Below are 22,755 nucleotides of genomic sequence, written 5' to 3'. Positions count from 1 at the left end.
TCACAGTATGGAAAGAGGCCATTCAGCCAATCAAGTCCACACCGATCCTCCAAAGAGCATCCCACAGACCCAAACCCAGCCTTCCACCCTATCCCCGTAACTTACATTTCCCATGGCTAATCCACCTAGCCTGCACATCCCTGGATACTCCGGGCAATTTTATCATAGCCAATCCACCTAACCTGCATATCTTTGGTCTGTGAGAGGAACTCTAAAGAGACAATCACTCGAGGGTGGAATCGAATCTGGGCCGCTAATGCTGTGAGGCAGCCGTGCCAACCACTGAGCCACCATGCTGCCAAATCATTCCATTTTTAAATCAAACTATTTTCATGTACCACATTTAAAAAAAAGAGAAGCCAGGGTTATCCACACACACCAAAATAATCCTGGTGTAATGAACAATTTTGACAGAGGACAGCAGGACCTAATGGGGGTCCACATGAACAGTGAAGACTGATGATGAACGACTGAACCAATTCTGCCCATAAATACAGAAGGTTGGGTTCCTTGTAGTTTAAGAAGTGAACCTGGGGCTCCCATCAGGGTAATGGTATTAATGGGAAGAAAGACATCAAGTGCAGGGCTGAGAGTGGGGATTGAGTAGATACGTAACTGTAGAAGTATCATGATGAAAGGAGGGCCTAAGGCTAAATAATTGCCAAGTTGAAAGTGAGTTGAGGGAGAGTTTTTGTTCCGGGACTGACAGAATAGGAAGTGGGATTTGGAGGGAGATGAAAGTAAGAGCGAAGAGGGACATGACAATGTGCAGAGAAAGTCTTTGCCAAGATTCAAGTGACTGAAATATAGAGGCCGTGTGAAATGGCAAGTTCAAGGGGTTGGTTGTGATGGGAGGCTTATGAAAAGGAACTACTTAAAGGATAGAAAAGAAGTGAACTCAAACAGAGGAGGTAGGCTTAAAGAAGTTGGAGGTTGGACTTACTAAGCATGAGAAATAGTAGATACTGAGGGAAGGAGGCAATGAAGAATCTAAGTATGGTATTTAGGTGGATAGTACAGAATGAAGATTTGAATGAGACGCATGGAGCTGCAACAAGGTGAGGTGCTCAAGAGAGAAGAAAATGTCAGGAGGCTGTGCAGTTTAAAGAGGTCGCATCGCCATGAAGCTCAAAAGTGAACCCACTTAAGACTTTGGTGAAGATTTGAGTCATTCCACAAATATAGACCTTGGGGCTGGGGCAGCAACTCGGTCAATAAGTGGCAGTCAGAGTGGAGAAGGAATGTGGACTTGCTGCCTCATCCACTGCCATTCCTGGTACAAGCATGCCTGACTTCAGAGAGGATTGTGAAGGGAAATAAAGAAGTCCAGTATCTTATTTTGTTTTTAAAGAGTAATTTGTTCATCTCCTTTCTTATGATGTTCCCCCACTCTCTCCCCCCACCCCCCACACTCCCCCTCCCACCCGACCCTGACCAAAAATGCATCTTTTTGAATTTCTTCTGGTCCGAGCCAGACTGAAAGCAGCATGCTGGGAGGAACCTGACTCAGCCGTCTCTGCAACTGGGATCCCACCTGGTCTAGACCATCGTGGCACTTTCACCATTCAGCAGAATGCCCACAAGTGTGCCACAGGCAGACACCTGGAACATTGGGAAGCAGGAGGACCTGGGAATGAAAGCTGAGGAATATTTGAGTTCCACTAGAGATTTAAGAAGTAACTTGGTCTCTGGAACCCAAACAAAACAGGTAAGAGAGTCCTTGCAGGCTCTGAGAGAGGTTCAACTGGTACATCACAGGATCTTACAAATTCTTTCACAGCTGTCTGGGCCAGCATTTGCTGTCCATACTGAACTACCCTTGAGATGGTGAACAAATGGGAAGTATCCCCAGCCCATACTTGTAACACTTGGTTTTGCATGAGAGGAATAATGAGATTGTCAAAACTCACCATTAATAAACTGCACCTTCCAAAGAACATTGTACACAGAAATCTATAAGTTTCTGTTCAACTGGAGAGAAGGAGGAAGTGAACAGGAAGGATAAAAGCAAAGGAACGAGGTAGGAAGGGGAAGGGGCAAGAGTCAAAGATGATGAGGGGTGGGAATCTTTCTGGGGATTGGAAATTTGAGTGTGTCGGTCACATCCATTGTGATTGGCCCTATTGCAGGAGGCTTGCTCCCAGACATGAGTGGCGGGCAATCCCATCCCTGAGAGTCACACAACTCCCGGAGTGAAATGATTCCAAAACTGGCTGGGGCTTGCCTATCAAGCACTTCCCCAGCCCCCACCAATGCCTCACCCTCCCCAGTTTCGATACTTTTGGAACTCGTCAAAGAGATCGTGAAAAAAAAAATGATCGCCCTTTGGGCACATCTTTCAGCTCTCTCTCCACGGCGGCACAGCAGCAGGTGCTGAAATGTGAGCTCCAGTTCCGGGATTTCCCCGGGACCGATGCATATCTTGATGAAACAAAATTCCCAGACGCTGAAAATTTCCAGATTGCATCGTTTTACGGCTTTTCCCGAATGACCTCAGAATGCACCCCGCCCTCTCCAAAAAAAACTCAAGCCTTACCATTGGTTGGACGGAAAGGAGAAACGAAAGGACCAAGCACATAAGATGCTTGCGGCTGGGAGTGTACCCACAAAATAAAATTGAGCAAGCTTTCCCTCTTTGCCAGTAATGTCTCTGCAATCATCGGTGTGTGTGAGAGAAGCGTCGGGGATTCTGACCGAGTTGCACTTTCACTACTGAATTCTCAGTAAGTGTTGTTCATTATTCGGCTTGAACCTGAATGTTTCGGCTGTTCACAGCATATTATTCCTTAAAGCTTGTGTGTAATTCGACTGTTATTTTAATGTGCGTGGATTACGAGGCATTTGTACCGAGCAGAGCGACAGAGATAGACAAAGCAATCAGAAGGGAATGGGGGGGGAAGCTGAATACTTGAACTACGTTCAAGTTGTAGTTATCTGCTGGAGACGGATTGCCCCCATAAGGGTGTGAAATTTAACCAATTTTAGTGTGTTTTCATACGTCAGCCATGCATTGAATCAGTCGGATAAAGCGTTGTTGCCCCCCCCCCCCCCCCATTGCCAGAACATCCTTCCTCAGATAATAAGACCAAAACTACACACAGTATTCCAAGTGTAGTGTTCCCAGGGCCCTGTAAAATTGCAATAAGACATCCCTGCTCTTGTATTCAAATCTTCTCACTATAAAAGCCAACATACCATCTGCCTTCCTCACTGCTAGCTCAAATGAAATTTATCAGGACTTTGTCCAGGAAACCTTCAACTAACATTCACTTATAAATGTAAGATGTATCCAAAGCCCCTTAATGTTTAGTTGGCCTTGCTTATGAAACTGAAAATCAATCACTAGTACAGACAGTTCAGATGGCATTAATAATTTTCTAACCTTATGGATGTATATTTATCTATTTGTTTCAGATTATCCATCTGTTTAACGAAACAGACATCATCCTTGACTTTGTACTGCCACTGACTTTAAAACAAAATGGACAGGATTTTTAAACGTGCAGGAAAAAGTCTGGAGAAACTGGGGAAACAAAGCTTCGAAAGGGTAGTTCAAGATTTGCAGCACTCCATGCAACCAGAGAATGATGCATCAAATGACAGCGAATACAAAGTTGATGACAAGTTTCAGTCAAAACCTCTAGGAAGGAAACTAGAAATAATTGGAAAGCATAGACTGGAAGAGTTAACAAAACAATTTGTGCAAAAAGCAAATGTCACTGAATTGTTCAATGGTGGGCATGAAAGTGATGATGACGTGTCAGACAATGTCATTGACAGTAGCTGCCAGGGTGAACTTACTGCAACAGAGCCAGGAGTCGGTGAGTATTTTGCCTTCATGCCTTGTTACACTTCTATCAATTAAAACTCTGCAATAAAAATGCTGAGAAAGCCAGGATTGAAACATTTTTTTTGAAATGCTTTCTGAAGTTGGTCTGCTATAGGAAGGGATTCTGGATTAGTGGTGCTGGAAGAGCACAGCAGTTCAGGCAGCATCCAAGGAGCTTCGCAATCAATGTTTCGGGCAAAAGCCGCTATAGGAAGGGGTCTTTCTAGAAACCGAGAACGCACAGATAAAAAATTCTTGAATCTCAACAATTTAGATTCCCTACAGTATGGAAACAGGCCCTTCGGCCCAACAAGTCCACACCGACCCTTCAAAGAGTAACCCACCCAGACCCATTCCCCTGCCCTATATATGCCCCTGACTAATGTGCCTAACACTATGGGCAATTTAGCATGGCCAGTTCACCTGACCTGCACATCTTTGGACTGTGGGAGGAAACCAGAACACCCGGAGGAATCCCACGCAGACACAGGGATAATGTGCAAATTCCACACACAGTTGCCTGAGGCAGGAACCGAACCCAGGCCCCTGGTGCTGTGAGGCAGCAGTGCTAACCACTGAGCTACAATGCTGCCCAATTTATTGAAGGTCCATGTGATAATTCAGATTTCCGAGGTAGATGCCCATGCGGCATCCTACAGGGCTTACTTTATTCACTCCTGGAACTTTGGCATTGCTGGCTAATTCACATTGAATGTGGTGCTAGGCACCTCTCAGTATCTCAATGCCACTTCACTGGCAAACCATCCAATGTAAGGTCTGAGGGAAACTCCCCTGCTGTGGGACTGAGGTTCTGCCCCAAATATGGTTCCATAGAAACTGCAGCACAGGATAATACCTGATGTAACTTGCCTGCTTCAATAGCCTTGTTTTGCCTTATTCCTCACACCACCTGATGTAGGAGCAGCGTTCTGAAAGCTTGTGATTTCAAATAAACTTGCTGGACTGTAACCTGATGTCAGGTGACTTCTGACCTTGTCTACCCCAGTCCAACACTAGCACCTCCACATCATTGTTCCTAATGGTTATGACAAAAGTATGTGGGTCAGTAAGCTCAAAATCTTTAACTGCTTCATATTCTTTTAAGCATGGTTCACAATGTGAACCATTGCTTCTTCAGGGACATATTAAAGCACTTGGTAAACCCCCTGTTTTGAGTATTAAATAGCATCAACTTTACGAATAACTCATGTTTGTTGATTACTGAGCCTGATATATGTCTTTATTCATCAGCAGAAATTCAAAATGAAGATGCAGCTGATGAAATCAAGAAAAAGCTTAAGGATGTATTTCAGCAAGGAAACGTCCCGTTTCATGTCAGGACATTGACCGTATGTGGCTACAGGAGTGCTGGGAAAACAACTCTGCTGCGCAGATTACTGAATGAATCATTTCAGGAGGATGAGCCCATAACTGATGGAATACGGATTGGACAAATAGATATTAAAAACTGGGAGAGAAAGTTAGGTAAGTAATTATTCAGTCTATCACAGGTTTGAATTCCCTCACTAGTCAGACTGAACCAAAGTGAAATATTGGGTATTGCAACATGGTAATTTGATAAATAATCTAGTTGTTTTCTACACAGCACTATAACAAGTGGGTAGAAACTATTATGTTAAGAACATGTGTGAAAGTTGTATGCTGTTTTCTTTTTGTGGTGATTCAATGCAGTGTTATTCCCCCTCTTGAGTTAACTCTATGGATGAGATCTTTCTCTTGGGCAACAGTATCACTGTAAGCATAGGGAAATATGACTTGCTCAACCTGGTTATTGGTCTGTTAACCAGCTGGGGTTCCTTGATCCTGCTGTATCATGCAGTAAACATATAGCTGATCTGACCGTGACCTCAAATCTACTTCCCCACTTGTTTCTCTGAACCATTGGCTTCCCTATAGTTAACTACCTATTTAAAACATTCAGCGATTCAAGCTCCACTGCCTTTGAAGTAATTAATTCCAAAATCCTTGAGAGAAGGCATTCTTCTTCATTTCCATATTAACTTGCTGACACCTTGTCACAAGATGGGCAGGTTGGGAGGAAGAGGGGCTATGTCTGTGAAATAGTGAGGAAATGTGGGAGGCAGAATGTATCTAGCATTCCTACCACCTCTGACATCTTACTAACTGCAGAAAGACCATCAGTGAACCCTGATTTTATTTTCCACCAGAGCCTTTTGATATGTCACCTCATCAAATGCTTTCTGGAAATCTAAGTACAGTTCATCCACTGGTACCCCTTAATCCAAAGCACATATTACTTCTTCACAGAACTCTAATGAATTGTTTAAGCTTGAATTCCCTTTCACAAATCATGTTAATTCTGCCTGATTATTTTGAATGTTTTGAAGTGTCTTGCTATAACACCTTTAATCATGGTTTCTAATATTTTCCCTGGGGAAACATGTAGTTTCCTGCTTTCTGTCTTTCCTGATTTGATTTATTTATTGTCACGTGTATCTTGCTGCAAAATATAGTGAAATGTGTTGCATAGTGTCACTGTTCTCTGACGCTATCTTAATCACAGAAAAATAAACCAAAACATAGAATGTAAAGGCAGAAAAAGGAAGAAGTAAAGGAGTCTTCACCTTTACAGTCCTTCTTGTTAAGGGCTCTATCATGGACCATGGTCATGAGTCCCCTTCGCTGAGCTGTCGCAAGAACAAAAGTCCTCTCTACTTGGTGCCATCTCACCATTACCGATGCCCTTTTGGGTAAGAGAGCTACATTCACTGAATCATAGAATTTCTACATTGTGGAAGCAGGCCTTTCAGCCCATCCTGACCCTCCAAACAGCATTGCACCCAAACCTACCTTATCCCTGTAACCCTGCATACCCATGGCCAAAACACCTAACCTGCACATCTTTGGACTATGGGAGGAGCCCAGAGAACCCGGTGCAAACTCCACACAGACAGTCATCCAAAGGTGAAATCAAACACAGATCCCTGGTGCTGTGAGGCAGCAGTGCTAACCACTGAGCCACGACACCATCCTAATTAGATTTCCCATATAATGCAACCTTCCCTGAGTCTAAAGAACTCTGGAAGTTACACATCAAATATCTCACTAGCCACTTCTGCTGTTGCCCGAGGATGAAGTCAACCAAATGTTTACTTTTGTCACTTTTTTTTTGTAACCTCTAGTCTTATCTGTTGATATGTTCGTTTTTCAGTACCCATATTAATTTCTCTCGCTCTCGCTCTCCACATTTGTCCAACTTGGATCTCCTGCCCCGGCTGTTGTATTTAAAATTCTTTGTCTAGTTCTAAGGCTCACTGGAACAAAGACTCCAGCATAGTTTAGGAGTAGACCATTCCAGTGGTATAGTCCTGACCTTCCCCTGTTCTATTGTTTGAACCCCACAAACTGGAAGCCACTTCTCCCACACTTGACTTTGAGCCATATATTCATTTCTCTAATCTAATTTGCTCGATGCCAATTTTCACATGGCTCGGGTGATAATCCAGAAATTATGTTTGAGATTCTGCTTCATACCTATCTCCTCAGTGATTTTTGCAGAACCTCTTTCCTTGTTCTATCAATGTCATTGGTGCCAACAATGACTGGATCCCCCCCTTCTCTATCACAGTTCTTCTTCAGGTCTGAGCAGACCTGGTATGGTATTAGATTCCCTACAGTGTGGAAACAGGCCCTTCAGCCCAACAAGTCCACACTGACCCTCCGAAGAGTAACCCACCCAAACCCATTCCCCAACCCTATATTTACCCCTGACTAATGCACCTAACACTATAGGAAAATTAGCATGACCAATTCACTTGGCCTGCACATCTTTGGATTTTGGGAGGAAACCGGAGGACCCAGAGGAAACCCACGCAGACACGGGGAGAAAATGTAAACTCAACACAGATTGTTGCCCGAGGCAGGGATTGAACCTGGGTCCCTGACACTGAGGCAGCAGTGCTAACCACTGAGCCACCACGGTATGGGGAAAACAACACCCCCCTCTGGATTTTTGCTCTTTGCTACAGTCAAAGGTATCGATTCCCTTCACCCTACTGGCCCCTACTATTGCTATATTGCTTTTTTCTCTGCCTATCTTGCCATAGGTCAGTTTGCTCATCCATCCTGCAGCACCTACTCATTCAAATAAGCTGAAAAAACCTCAAACCTCTAGGTTGACTGTAAAGGTTCAGGCTCCTGCCTATTGGGGAGCCTTACTCATCTCAGCTGCAGCTGCACTATCCTGTCACCAATCATGGATCAAATCAGAAGACCCTATCCTAAGAGGCTTGACCATTTCCTGGTGCAAAATATCCAGGTAACTTTCCCCTTTCCTTAGGTGTCAGTGTCTAGGACTCAACGTCCAGCTTCATTCCTAATGAAGGGCTTTTGCTTGAAATGTTGATTTTTCCTGCTCCTCGGATGCTGCCTGACCTGCTGTGCTTTTCCAGCACCACTCTAATTTTGGCTCTAATCTCCAGCATCTGCAGTACCCACTTCCACTCCAGCTCATAACACCTAAGCCAAAATTACTGCACCCAAGGATGGTTCTTACAGGTGTGTTTTCCCTAGACCACACCAGCATTCAAGAGCTCCCACACCTTGCAACTCCCACACTCTGTAACCTCCTGCAGTCTCCTTTTCCTCCTCAAAGCAATGGGCAGCCTCTTATTCTCCCCAGACCCATCTTGCAGTCTCCTCTCACCCATAATTCTTGCAGCCTGCCGCCTGCCACCTGCACCTCCCCGCAGAGATATCCTGATCCTGGCCTTGGCTAAAGAGAGCTCCCAAACCTGGCCTTGCCTAAATGCAGCCCTTTGTGATGCTATCACTGCATTCATGTACTCTCCTAACTATCCATTTACAGATTGCTTCTCTCACACCAGTGAGCTTATCGTCAGCAAGTGTGGTAGAGAACTGACCATTGGCCATCCAAATTTGACTGATAGGTATTCAATTTTGAAGTAAAAAAGAAGATAATGATGGAAAGCTGTCTAGTAGGGACACCAGTGTGTAATCCCAGATGGCCTTATATTTGAAACATAAGCACATCTTTTTTTTTTCTTTCCTGATGTACTTGACCTGCTGTGCATTTTCAAACATTGTCCGTTCCAAATTTTGATTTCCAGCATTATAGTTTTTTTTCTCCTTTTTTTTTATGAAGAGTTCTAATTTCACATAATTTAGTATGACTTCATGTAACGTTGCTTCTTTCAGATATAAACAATGCAGCCAATGTCTGAACTTAGATTATTTGGTTTGTTCAGAGATTACACATTCAATGTGACATTCTAAACATTAATCATTTTCCAAACATGTCCTTTCTTACATGTAAAGATAATCCAAGTGATGACCTAACGACTGCAGTTGCATCCTGTGTTTTAAATTCTGACAAACAGCCCCTTGAAGGTAAGTAAACATATATGCATTGTCTTTTACTAAAAAACTATTTAAAAAGTGATTTTTAATGGGAAATAAATGCATTCTGTTACTGATTATGCTGTTTAAGGTCTTTCCCTAAAGCAGTTTGAGCCTGAAATAAAATTTAAATTGTTTGCAGCCCTGTTCTGACTTTCTAACTAACTTTTTACTGATTGTCTTGCCGTGGCTCGCCGTGGCTCACTGTGGCAGTGCACTGGAAATCAAGCTCTATTCTCAGTCATTACAAATCTAAAAAGAATTAGGTAACTATCTGAAATCCCAATTTATCTTACTAATGAACTCTGGTTAAAAGAAAACATTCACCAGGTTTCTGTACTTAACATGACAATTTGTTTGTAATGAATTTTCTTTAACCTGTGGTAATTAGGAAATATGAATTGCTAACTTAATTCTCTAAAACTTAAACTCTAGCCCTTCTTAAATTCTTCCTTCACAAACAGACAGATCGACATGGATATTAAGAGTCAAAAAAAAAATCAGGTAAACACAGTTCAATAGCACCAGTCTGGGCTACAGAGTTGATGAGTTGCTTTCCTTCTGTTCCTTTTAAGTACTTTGCCAACAAGACAAACTTGTTTGGATTTCAATGCTATCTTTCATTTGCTGCTCGAAGATTTGACCTTCCGCTGTCTTTAAAACTTATTCCTCCTCCAGCAGGGAATTTTCAGCGAGGAGACTGCAAGGCAGTTAACTATTAATGGAGACATTCTAGTACCTCAGTACAAGAAAGAAATACACAGTGATTTCTGATGCTGTCTTGTAGACTAAATGGTTCCACTACTCCTACCTAAACCATAATCATCTTGTCAGCAGCCAATCAAGATGTTGTCATCAAGCAATGGTTCCCCTTAGTTCAGAACCTATATCACATGTGCTTTTGCCCTTCTATGCTCGGAAAAATGCAAGTTTGTGTACAGCTCATAATGCACACAAGTAAACATGATTTTAAAAACTACAGCTATCTCTTTGCACTCTTTCCTTAGTTTAAACCAGTACCTTCTGGTATCTTTTAATCCATTGTGCAAAAATAAGGAAAGGAAAGGATGTGACTTTTGCACTTTTTAAAAAATCTTCTAGCTGTCTATTTCATCCTCTTACTGAAGAGATTAGTAGAATAAGAATTTAAATGTCATTTTTATATGACACCAATTGTCTTTACAAAACATACTGAAACAGGACATTTCCACATGATGTACACATACAATGATAAAACATAAACTGTTAACAGTAGAAAAAAGCTGACTTATTTGACCATTGAGATAAGTTACAAACATTTCTATGTTCTAAAGAACATACTCAGTATAAAACTGAAGTAATACAACACTCACTGCCCAAATGGCAATTCAGATCAGTCCAGTTTTTGACATCAGTATCACTGAGGAAGCATTATTGCCGAAGTTAAACAAATCAAGAGATTGACAGCAAATGGAGGTTACAGTTGTTGTCCATAGTTTGTAATGCACATGTATTTCTTTTTCCTGACATTCTGAAGTGTATTGGGTGGTGGATCCCAGAGACTTTAAGTGTACTATAATATTTGACTCCTTAGTCTATTATTTGATGCATCAGTACATCAGCTATGCCTCATAATTCATCGATGCCTCATAATTCATTTAAAACCTCAAGCTTTCCTGTTGTGGGACAAATGTCACACTCAAAGTCAGATTGCTGAAGTAAAATATGTCTTAAACAGGTAAATGATTCAAACTCTTGTGTCTCTCTCTCCCCCCCCCCCCCCCCCCTCTCTCTCTCTCTGTCTCCCTCTCTGTGTCTCTCTGTCTCCCTCTCTGTGTCTCTCTGTCGAGATACAGTGAGCAAGACTATTTATACCAAAAAACTGTCTTCAAAAACTAAATCTCAGTTTGCATCAAACTTTGCCTTTGGGAATTTTCCCACTATCTCTCCAAAATACAATCTTAGAGCCAAGAAGGCCAATAGAAGATACAGAGAAAACCAGCTTGAGCTGTTTTAACCCTTGCATTCTCCACATCATTCTCAATGTAATTGAGAATCTGGATCTTGTTCAAGACAAAGAATCACAGAACCCAACTTACTTTCTCCACAGATGCTAATCTTTCCAGCTTTTCCAGTTTATATTACAGCTTGCGAAGCACAAAATAGCACAGAACAAATCCTAAGCTATGCCTTGCACATGGTTAGTTTATTGAACATAGACTATTAATATTCTGTAAGATTTTGAACTATTCAGATGTGCTCATAATGAAAAAAGGCAATTGTTATGACTGAGAATCCCTTCAATCTTGTTAATTTTACACATTACTTAATGTTTCAACTTAAATCTTCATTGTATCCGACTAAATCCAATAAGAAAAGGAATGTGCAAGAAGTGTGCAAAAAAAAAAAATTAACAAACAGTTATTTCTGATTGGTCTCAAACCTTTAGAAACAAATCCAGTGCACAACAGCAACGGTATGTGCAGTCTATAAAATGTAGTGCAGAAGTTCACCAAGTCTCTTTAGGCAGGACCTTCCAAACCCAGGACTATTATCATCTACCAGGACAAGGGCAACAGATAAATGGCCACACCACCAGCTGCAGTTCCCCTCCAAGCTACTAACTATCCTGAAGTAGAAATATTTTGCTATTTGTTTATAGTTAGTGGGTCAAAATGCTGGAACTCACTCCCCGTGACATGGTGGGTGTGCCTCCACAAAATGGACTGTAGTGCTCAAGAAAGCAGCTCACCAGCATCTTTTCAAGTGCAGCTGGGGATGGGCAGTAAGCATGGACCCAGCTAGCAATGCTCACATCCCCTAAAGCAACAAAATCAGATATGGCAAGGTAAAAGGATTGGAAATGGTGATAATTAAATAAATTGAGGGGGAGAAATGTGAGAAGAAAAGTAGATTTCTGCAGTTTTAATATTGTTATGCTGTGTAAGTTGTGCAATATAATGTGCATTGCACCTTCAGCACAAAATGTTCAGTGAGCAAAGACCCAACACTGGTCTATTGTCAGAGAAAAGAGCCTTTTGTCCATATGTCCTCATGTGTACAAGAGACAGTATTTGTTCCTTAGAAGTGACCTTCACTCTCAAGGCCAGCATTTATTGCCCATCTCTAACTGGCCTTGTGAAAGTGATGAGCTGCCTCTGGAACCACTGCAGTTCATACAGTGCAGGTACACCCACAGTGCTGTGCTATTAGGAAGGGAGTTTGAGGGTTTTAACGCTACACCATTGCAGGAACAATGATATTGATCCAACTCTGATTTGGGTGGGGGGAGGGGCACTTTGTGGGAGCTTGCAATGGATGGTGTTCCTTTGCTCTAGTTGCCTTTTTAGATTTAAAAACATCTGTAGCATATTGTATGAAAATAAAAAGGTGGAATGTGCTTTGAGTCACAGGCTATTTCTTAACATCTAGGAACACAAACCGAGCAGAGTGATACTTGTTCAGGAGGAGAACAAAAGTGTTTCGATGAAGGTATGTTAGCGGACATGTTTCTAAAACAAAATCTGTGCAATGTTCTGTAATACACGAGTAAAATCGCAAACCTCAAGCTGGACTACCTGAAATACACTCCTGAAATGCTTTACTCATCAAAACTAAAGGCTGATATTCTCAAAATTAGTTACATCACTTTATTTTAAAGATTTGTGCACCCATCAATTGCCTGTGGTGGAAATTGCATGTGATTTTCCTGCATCTGTATATTTGCATATTCACTTGTATTAGCAGGTAAACATTGTGCATCCTGTAAAACAAAATACAATTCTGCCTGCATTCTTCAACAATAGACTGAGGACATATTCTGTAATGAAACAATCACATTCGCTGCTCTCATCTCACTCTCCAATAACTTCACTGTATTACTCCAATATTCCTCATGATGAATTCACATTTAAACTATGACACCAGCTGGCATGGCACTAAGTGAGAGGGAAAAGACCCACAACTCCCTGATTCAGGCCTCCAAGCCAGCCTGGAAGAAATCCAAAGGCAGATTGCACACTTTTCTAATGGTAAGTGCCACCAAGCTATATAGAAATGCGATTCATATTCTCCGGAGGGTTTTTAAACTGTACTGGGACTACTTGGAATCAGTGCTATGGTAACCTTGGAAGGGTGTGGGGTTTGCAGCAGGAGCAGTGGTACTTTATCACCCATAAGCTATGCATGAGTCATAGTAATAGAGTCTTAGAGATGTACAGCATGGAAACAGACCCTTCGGTCCAACTCGTCTATGCTGACCAGATATCCCAACCTAATCTAGTCCCATTTGCCAGTATTTGGCCCATATCCCCCTCAACCCTCCCTATTCATATACTCTTCCACTTGCCTTTTAAATGCTGTAATTGTACCAGCCTTCACCATTTCCTCTGGCAGCTCATTCCATACATGCACCACCCTCTGCACAATAAAGTTGCCCCTTCAGTCCTTTTTTATCTCCACCCCCACCACCCTAAATCTATGCCATCTAGTTCTGGACTCCCCCCCCCCCCCCCCCCCCCCCCAATCCAGGGAAAAGACCTTATCTACTTATCGTATCCATGCCCCTCATGATTTTATCCAAGGTCAGCTGTGAATTTCGCTGTTTGCTAATTTTTCCTAGACACACTCCAATGTCCAGAGATATGTGAACTCAAACAGCAAAGACAGTAACTGTGCATATTCACTGCTGTGTCAGTTAGCAGCGTAGGTTAGTTTCTTTCTCTCCCTCACTGACCATGCGCCTTTTGTCTTTCTTTCTCCCTTTTAAAAACGCCATTGTTTTGATTTTTTTTTTCTCCCAAAGTTTCAAAACAATGCAACAGCATATAAAATAGCAATTGCTACTCCTGGAATTTGAGGAAATCACCTTCAACACCTAAAATACCTCAAAAAAGGAGCAGCTCTTGCAGCTACAATTTTTTTTTTCCCCATCTTCCATCTTCTGATTCTCTTCCGTGAAGAAATCAGGAAGGGATAAACATTGGAGGATGGATGCATCATGGTAGCTTTGTGCATCTCATGTGTTGATGTGCAAAGTGCTCAAATGCTTGTCAAGCACGAGCTGGCCTTTGAGGAGATAGAATGCTGTCTTGCTGATGTTGATGTTCTGTCAGCCCTTAAAGCAATGAGAGCTCCATGGACTTTGGAGAATTTGATGAACCCAAATAGTTTGACCCTATCTCTTTGATGGTTTCTGTATTGGTAAAGGTGATGTTTTAACAATCCTCTGGCCTCCTGGAATGAATTTTTGTCGTGGAAATTGAGGGCAGCTATACTACTTCTTCGGTGGGGATGGGAAGGGCAGGGCTACCCGGTGCGTGCATCCTCCTTGTAAGATACTTTACTTCAAGGTGTATATTCCTTTCTCTCTGTCCATGCAATTCACTTCAACTTCAAATCTGTGGTCACGAGCAATTTCCTCAAAAAAAACAATCCTTGACCCCATGGTCCTAGCAAATTGCATCCTATCTCGAAAGTTCTTTAACATTCTGTAGGTTTCCTAATGCCCTTTATGGAGAGAAATCTACCACCCGGACCTGCCTGGCCTACATGTGTTTCCATACCTACAGCGATCTGAACTGGCCTGGAGTGCCAATCTAAAGGGTAATTAGAGATGGGAAACAAAGGCTGATCTTGTTTATAATACAAGTTTGTATTATGTATTTGAATATGATTAAACATATCCATAATAAGAAATAGAAATAATTTTTCACTAGGTCAGTCTATCACAATCTGAAGCTTTGAGTGGATTTTAGTGACTTCCCCTGTGGTGTTTAGGGGACCTTGCATGCAATTAACTTGTGGGAAGATGGTGGGTAAGGACCCCACCACTTTTTTGCCTCCATGCCTGTGGGTGGAAAGACCCAGAGATGATATTTCTTCATCCGCTGCTAACTCAGGCATTTAAATGGGCAACTGATGTGCACTTAACCTGACAGAGAACAGGAATTCATCCAATAGAGAGTCAGCACCTCACTTTGCCCTGCTCCCTGCAAGTAAACCCTGTCATGTTTTCTTGAAGGGTCCATGAAAGATAAGGACCCAGGATCAGAAAGATCGCCACTAAGAACAATTTGTTTGTTGCTGCTGACCCCCACTCCTGCCCCCTCCCATCAATCTCCTCAACCTCTATCCTTGGACCCTGTTGTGATCATGACAAAGACAGCCATTTGGACCTCATAAAATAGGAGTTCCCTGATTGGGGCTGTTAACCTGGTCTAATCAGGGAGCCCTGGCTGACAGACACAAACAGGAGTGTCAGAGGTTCTGTTCATTTGGGAGAGCTGGCTCAGAGGAAGCCAGACCAGTGTCAAGTACTTTGCACGTGTAAGTAAAGGGTGATGCGATAGTGGCCTCTGTGGAGTTATTTCCGACCCTTTTCTGCCATCACCGTTTGAGCCAGGGTTCCTGCTCCATCCAAGGCCATGGGTAGATGCTATACCAGCTGCAACCACTGCTGGCCCACTGGCGCTGCTGAGTGTAAGATGGGGCCTGATCTCTGATTGCTGGTGGAGAGGACTTTCACAACTAATATCTTTGTTTCTGGGGAAAATTTTGGCAAGTGCCTGAGTGCCACAAGATGCAGTAGGCCTTTTCGAAAAGCAACTTCATGGGGCATGCCATATGGTTCTAAGACATGTTGCCATGACCCCTGTAATTTCCTTAAGATCCTGTTAAATGTCCAGAGTCTGCTTGACTTTCTGAATATTTCCAGCATCTTCTGGTTTTTATTTCAGGTTTCCAGCATCTATCATATTTTGGTTTCAAACTGATTTTTGCGCCTTATTTTGTTCTTCAGTAACAGCTGACTTTCAAAATTTGGTTGAGTTATTGCCTTTTAAAAAGTTTCCTCAATTTGGAAGATTTGCAAGGGTGCAGTTTTTTAATTTTAAAATTAACTCACTAAAATAGGTGGTTCGGCAAAGTTTTCAACCATAATATGACAGGAAATCTGGTGTATAAAAGCCAAATCAAGCCTAAGTTCTAACAAAATCTGTGCTATTACCCTTTAATAAAAACATACATTATAGATATGTGAACAGTTGTTATCTGACTGGGTGAGTACTTTCCATTAGTTTCTATTGAAATTGATTTGATTTCTGGCATCTACAGTATTTTGCTTTTGCTTCCCATTAAGTTCATTTTCCAAGATCTCCAGCATGGAAGACTGTTTCAAAAAAAAAAATAACTGCAGACATTTCTTTGTGGTAGGTGCTGTTGTGAATGAAAACTTTGCCCAGCAGATACTGCTGAAAGTGAAAGAACCCACCCAAGTGCCTGAAGAGTTCTCAATATTTAGATACTATGACTTTGGAGGACATGTGGAGTATCAACAGATGCACATGCCCTTTTTACCTAACAATGCTGTCTACTTGTTGGTCATCAACCTAACTCTGGGATTAAATGACACAGTACCAACAAAAGAGAGGCTGCTTAGAGGACAGAAAATAACAGATACCTGTGGATTTACTGTGAAAGGTACATTAAAGTGACATACGCCTGTAATTGTTTTGAACATCTGATCTAACAAACTAGATCATTACCAATGACAATGTGCAATGTTTTCAATTGTTTGCGTTCCACGTTTTACAAAAATATTATCTTGATGAAGAACAGAAATTAACTATTTCCCTTCTTCAAATAATCTGTAATTTGCTTTTAAACGCTGAGGATTAACCTTTTCAAGGAGTTTGTTTATTTGGAATGAGAAATGGGTTCTTGTGGTTGTTAAACATTTTCTGACATAAGGCACTCCTCTCATTTTGTCAGCTAGTTTTAGTGGAGGGAGAATCTTGGGGCTGGGGAGAAGTTAGCTGAGAGTGAAATAGGTGGATGGAGGTCGGGGGGATGAAGGTGATAGGTGGGAAGGAAGATTGACAGGTGGGACAGGGCCTCCCCCACCGCCACTCCCTCACCGCCACTCCCTCACCACCCGACGCCTGGAGGAAGAGCGTATCATCTTCTGTCTCAGGACCCTTCAACCCCATAGTATCAATGTGGACTTCACCAGTTTCCTCATTTCCCCTCCCCCCATCTTACCGCCGTTCCAACCTTCCAGCTCAACACCATGCTCACTACCTGTTCCACCTGTCCATCTTCCTTCCCACCTATCCGCTCCACCCTCCTCTCCAACCTTTCCCCTTTTACCCCCACCTCCAACCACCTATTGCACTCTCAGCTACCTTCTCACCAACCCCACTCCCCTCCCATTTGCTTCTCCACCCCCGACGCTTCCCACCTCATTCCTGATGAAGGACTTTTGCCCGAAACATCGGTGTTTTTTTTTGGGTTTTTTTTCCTTTTCCTTGGCTTCTGCCTGACCTGATGTGCTTTTCCAGCACCACTCTGAAAAAGCACATCAGCGTATGCAGTACCCACGTCCGCCTAGTTTTAGTGGAACCCCGTTCTGCTTGTAAATGGGATTATCACCAAAGGTTAAAGTAGTAGATCAGGAGATGTCAGGGGGAATCCATGGCCCATGCGTCTGTTCAGTAAATAGTTGGCTCTACTTTGTGTAATCAAATCAGGCGAAGGCATGAACGAAACAATCTTTTCTCAATGTCTGCAAATAAATGGAAAATGGAAAATCTTCATGTCCCTAATCCATTAAAGTAAATTAATAACTCCATAATAGCAAAGGCACTGTTGTCTTCGCTTTCTCCAGAGGTGGTGCTGCCATTATCCCTCAGCTCATTGCAAGGAACACCGTCAAATGATGTTTTATTTCCCACTTCTAACCGTTAGCAAAACCACAGGGTTAACATATAATTAATATTTTATTAATATTTTTGTTATGAACTTGTTTTGAACGTTGTGGGGAGGCAATGGCACAGTGTTATTATCACTAAACTATTGATCCAGAAACTCAGCCAAATTCTGGGGACCTGAGCTCAAATTCTGCCATGGTAGAAGGTGCAATTTGAATTTAATCTGTAATTATGAGCTTACTGTTAACCGTGAAACCATTGTCAATTGTCAAAAAAACCCATCTGGCTCACTAACGTCCTTCAGGGAAGGAAATCTGCTGTCCTCACCTAGTCTGGCCTACGTGTGACTCCAGATCCACAGCAATGTGAGTGACTGTCAACTGCCCTCTGAAATGGCCTAGCAAGCCACTCAGTTCAAAGGCAACCAGGGACAAGCTAGAAACACCAGCCAGTCAGCATATGGTTTACTGAATTGAGATGAAAAACCTTCACTATTTTTAAGAGGAGCGTGAACTAATGAAAAATGTACATGTTCCTTGTTTAAAACTAGCAGAGAAACGAATCTCCTATCAGAATATTATTATTTCCATTATTAATAATACCAAGGTCTGATTATAACCTAATCATTTAAATCCAAAATTTCCAATAATAAGAGTTAGATTATACCAAATAATGTTGTATTTGAAGGTAATATTAAAACTGAAGAAGATTATCAAACTTCAAGTACTCACTTGTATCATCATCAGAAATTATGGGATGGCTTCATTAACATTAACATTATTGCACTGAAAACTGCTCTTTTTATTAATTGAACTGTACAATGCATCCAATTTTAGAATACCTCGACTACTGGATCGGCTGTATTTCCTCTCTCTGCAAAGCTAATAAGACAACCCACCAAGTTATTCTAGTTGGGACATTTGCCAATGCCTGCAAAAATGTAAGTGTTCGTTTTTCTGTTCCATGTTGAATTGAATTCCTTAGGCCTTACACACGCATTCTCTTGGATTTAATATGGCGACAGGGGCCTTCTCCATCAGATAGATTAGATGTTTTTCTCCAGGAGGCCCAATGTCACTCAATATCAATCAGCTCTTTACCTGAGCATTGTTGGGCCTCTCATCCAACTACATCCCTGATTGACTGCTAGCTTCTGTGGGTGAGATTTTGGTCAATCAGAATGCAACATTGGTACTGTCACCAGGTGCAGTGACCACTGACAGTACTGCAGTGGGGCCTTCACCAGGAATTGCACGTGGATCTCTGGAGAGAGCTGAATGAGGCATGAGGCCCTTGCGTAACTACATCAAGATCTCAATTGCCCTTTGGAAGGAAAGGCTGCCCACAAGCCCTCCTGCCACATATTTAATAGGTGGGAAGCCAGGTTTCCTTTCCACAACCTCCTGTCCAATCACACAGTCCCCAACTCCAGATTGGCCTGGTCATTGGTGACGGATTGGTTAGTGCATCATTAGATTCTGCTTATGGTCTGTGTAAAGAATGAGCTTGAATGCCCCTTCATGTTGCATGCTTTCTTCTTTTGATATCAATTCATGAGATGAAGAGGAAATTGATTGTGGAAGGAGAGATAGCGGGTAGTATTTACTACCCTTTCTAAATCTGGTTGGTTTGATGGTGAAGATATGTAATTGGGTTTGGGACCCAGCACCTTCCTACCCTACCTCTACCCCAGTTAAACCCCTGCCACCAATTGAAGCTCTTAAGTGAGCAATTTAAATAGCAGACCTTCGCAAAATAAGTTAATGCCACCTTCATTAGACATTAGGCCCATAGCCTTGAATGTTCTTCTTTTATTAACCTATTGTTCTGATCAACTTGTTCAGAGATGTTATTATACACCTCTGGGGCAGGTGGGATTGAACCAGAGTCTCTCAATCCAGGGGCTCTACCTCTATGCCACAAGAGGGCCTCCTTCCCTAGTTATCTTTTTTTGTTCCTGAGTCTGCTTTTTTGTTCTTGCAGGTAAATCTCCCTTTTTGTTGTTTCTCAGTCACCTGTGGTTTTTATATTTGTATGTTTTTTTTTCTTGATTTTGTATTTTTATATATAGTGAGACAGGAAAAAAAGACATTGTTGTGAATAGACTTCAGTATATATATCTTCTTTCCACCAACATCTATGTGGCCAATGGTATATTAACAAGCAGAGCCTGTTAAGGGCAATGCTGACCTCAGAAAATTGAAGGAGGAGAGTAGGGAAAGAAGGAGGGGACTAAATCAAAATGGAGTTGGATGGGGAAGTAAAGCTCTCCATCCCCTGTGGTGTCCATCTGTCTGTAAAAACATCAAGAACATTGGCAGACACCATGTGCTCCCTCTTCAATGACACGCAGCCTCAAACGTAACTGTGAAAGAGGGTCAGGCAGGTGGTAGAGATGACCCCATGCACAGCCTGCTGCCTGGTCTTGTTTATAGCCACCCTGGCCAAAATGCTTCACCATCAAGTTGTGCAGCATAGAAACAGACCCTTCAGTCCAACTCATCCATACTGATCAGATATCCCAAACTTATCTATTCTGTTTTGCCAATATTTGGCCCATATCCCTCAATCCTTCCTAGTCATGTACCCATCCAGATACCTTTTAAAATGTTGAAATTGTACCAGCCTCCACCCCCTCTTCTGGCAGGGACACTATCCCTGCACCACAAGAGCCTAGCCTTGAATGTTATGATCTTAACCGAAGTGGCTACAAAAAAAAGTGGATGCATTGGCTGTAATCTTTCAAAATTCCAGAAAATTCTGGATTTTTGAAAAGCTGATATGGAAAATTAAACACTTCTATTCAAGAATGAAGAGAGACAAACCAGGAATCTATAAGTCACTTTGCCTGAAATCTATCATAGGGAAAATACTTCAGTCCATTATTAGGGAGGTAATGGCAGGATACTTATGAAGTCTTAATGCGGTCTAACAGAATAAATATATTGATGTGAAAAGAAAATTATGCTTCTGTCTTTGATACGGGGTTGATAAAGGAGCACCTGTAAATGTGATACACTTGGATTTCCTAAAGTCATTCAACAAAGTGTGTATTAACATTTCATTTGACAGATAAAAGCTCATGTCGTTGGGATTATCACGTTAGCAAGGATAATGCATTGGTCAGCTAACAGGATGCGGAGATTTGGACTAATGAGCTATTTTTGGATTGCTAAAATGTAACAAGTTGAATGCTGCAGGGTGTGGTGTTCTATTCTCAACCATGTTCAGTCTGTAGCAATGAGTTTGATGGAGGAACCAAGTGTATGGTTACTAACTTTGCTCAAGGCACAAAGATGAGTAGGAATGGAAATTGTGAAGAGGTCAAAAAGGCAAATGTTTTGGCAGTTGGATTAAAGTGTGGGAGAATTTGAACTTGTTCACTTTGGCAGGAAGATTGCAAATGCAAGATATTATTAAATAGAGAGAGACTACAGAAGTCTGTGGTACAAAGTGATCATGTTGTCCTAGTACTTGAATCTCAAAGAAAAAAGCGTGTAGGTACAGCAAGTGATTGGGAAGGGAAATGAAATTTTGGACTTTATTAAAAGAGGAATAGTGTCAAAGAGGGAAGTTTCAATATAGCTGCCCAAAGCTACTAAAATTGTAACTGGAGTACTGTGTACAATTTTTAAGTAGTAATATACTTACAATGGAAGCAGTTCAGACATGGTTCATAGATACCTGGGATAGAAGTGTTGTCTTATTAGGAAAGATGAAGATTTAAGGTTCTGATTTGGACTTGACAGAATGCTGGGAGCAAAATTTTAATTTGGAGGATTTCTGTGTCTCAGAAAATCTTAACCTTTGGAGTTCTCTTCCTTATAATGGATGAAGGTTGGATTATGAAATGTTTTCAAGGCTGAATTAGACAGAATTTTGATTAATAAAGGAGATGAGGATTAGAGGAAAGAAAGAAGGGTGAAACTGCAACATTGAATATTTTACCAATGACTTGAATATTGCTTTGATAAAGGCTTGGTCATTCATAGAACCATGTAAAATACATAATTTAATTTGTGCTTGCAATGTTAATTACTTTTGTGCAGATAGAAAATTCTAGCCGTTAACATCTGAAATATTGCTGGAATAAGAACAGTTATGACACAAGGCAAATCAGGTCTTTAAGTCTTTAAATATTCTAGCAGAAATGGCAGAGTACATCCTGTGCATGTTCCACTTGGTTATGCAAGACATAGAGCAGTCGAATCAATATTCAAGAAAGTGTCTCGTTTTTGATCAGAACCCTTTGCAGTCATTCTAAGAATCTCCTTCTCAAATAAACCTAAAATCCAACTTTGGTGAGTTTGTTAGAATCTATACTATTTCTGGGGCTCCTTAACTGCACTAATTTGAAACTGGTATGAAAACCCCGAGCGGCATTTTGAATTATTTTGTGAATTATCGTATCGCCCAACTGTGACATTTATTCTCTTTTCAGTTTCTATTGCACCTCACCATGGCTTTCCCAGTCCCAATTGAGTGCATTGTATACATTTTTAGACTCACTGTTAGCTCACATGAACTGTGAGGGAATGAAGCTGATTTGTCTGCTTCCTTTTTCCTAGAGAGTAAGCTTTGTATGTCAACTTAGACTTCACTAAGTACAATGGACAGGTAATTTCACCTCAAGTTTCCAAAATACTTTTTTTTTCATTCTTTACCACATGAGATGTGGTTATAATTAACGCGAGCAGTTAAGAGTAAGTTTCATTGCTGTTGGTCTGGAATTGAGTAAATTGGGTACATGGCCTATTTCTCAGCTGAAAATTTGATGCTTGAAAAGCGCAGCAGGTCAGGCAGCATCCAAGGAACAGGAGAATCGACGTTTCGGGCATA

At 41.6% G+C, this 22,755-nt stretch overlaps 1 protein-coding gene across 2 annotated transcripts in view; it reads left to right on the top strand.

Annotated features, from left to right (window-relative positions):
• The first annotated feature begins 2,295 nt into the window (after positions 1 to 2,295).
• The window catches only part of LOC140486298 (uncharacterized), a 35,944-nt gene continuing 15,484 nt past the window's right edge, over positions 2,296 to 22,755 (top strand). The window contains exons 1-7 of one of the 2 annotated variants that reach the window (XM_072585245.1): positions 2,296 to 2,723; positions 3,415 to 3,821; positions 5,081 to 5,314; positions 9,149 to 9,220; positions 12,641 to 12,700; positions 16,421 to 16,687; positions 18,753 to 18,856. In XM_072585245.1, the coding sequence (XP_072441346.1) occupies positions 3,482 to 3,821; positions 5,081 to 5,314; positions 9,149 to 9,220; positions 12,641 to 12,700; positions 16,421 to 16,687; positions 18,753 to 18,856 (1,077 nt within the window). In that variant the 5' untranslated portion in view covers positions 2,296 to 2,723; positions 3,415 to 3,481. The remainder of the gene's footprint in view (positions 2,724 to 3,414; positions 3,822 to 5,080; positions 5,315 to 9,148; positions 9,221 to 12,640; positions 12,701 to 16,420; positions 16,688 to 18,752; positions 18,857 to 22,755) is intronic. The other variant, XM_072585246.1, reaches the window with a different exon arrangement.

Source organism: Chiloscyllium punctatum, chromosome 15 (assembly GCF_047496795.1).
Source record: "Chiloscyllium punctatum isolate Juve2018m chromosome 15, sChiPun1.3, whole genome shotgun sequence".
Taxonomy (NCBI): Eukaryota; Metazoa; Chordata; class Chondrichthyes; order Orectolobiformes; family Hemiscylliidae; genus Chiloscyllium; species Chiloscyllium punctatum.
This window is presented reverse-complemented; position numbering and strand designations above follow the sequence as displayed.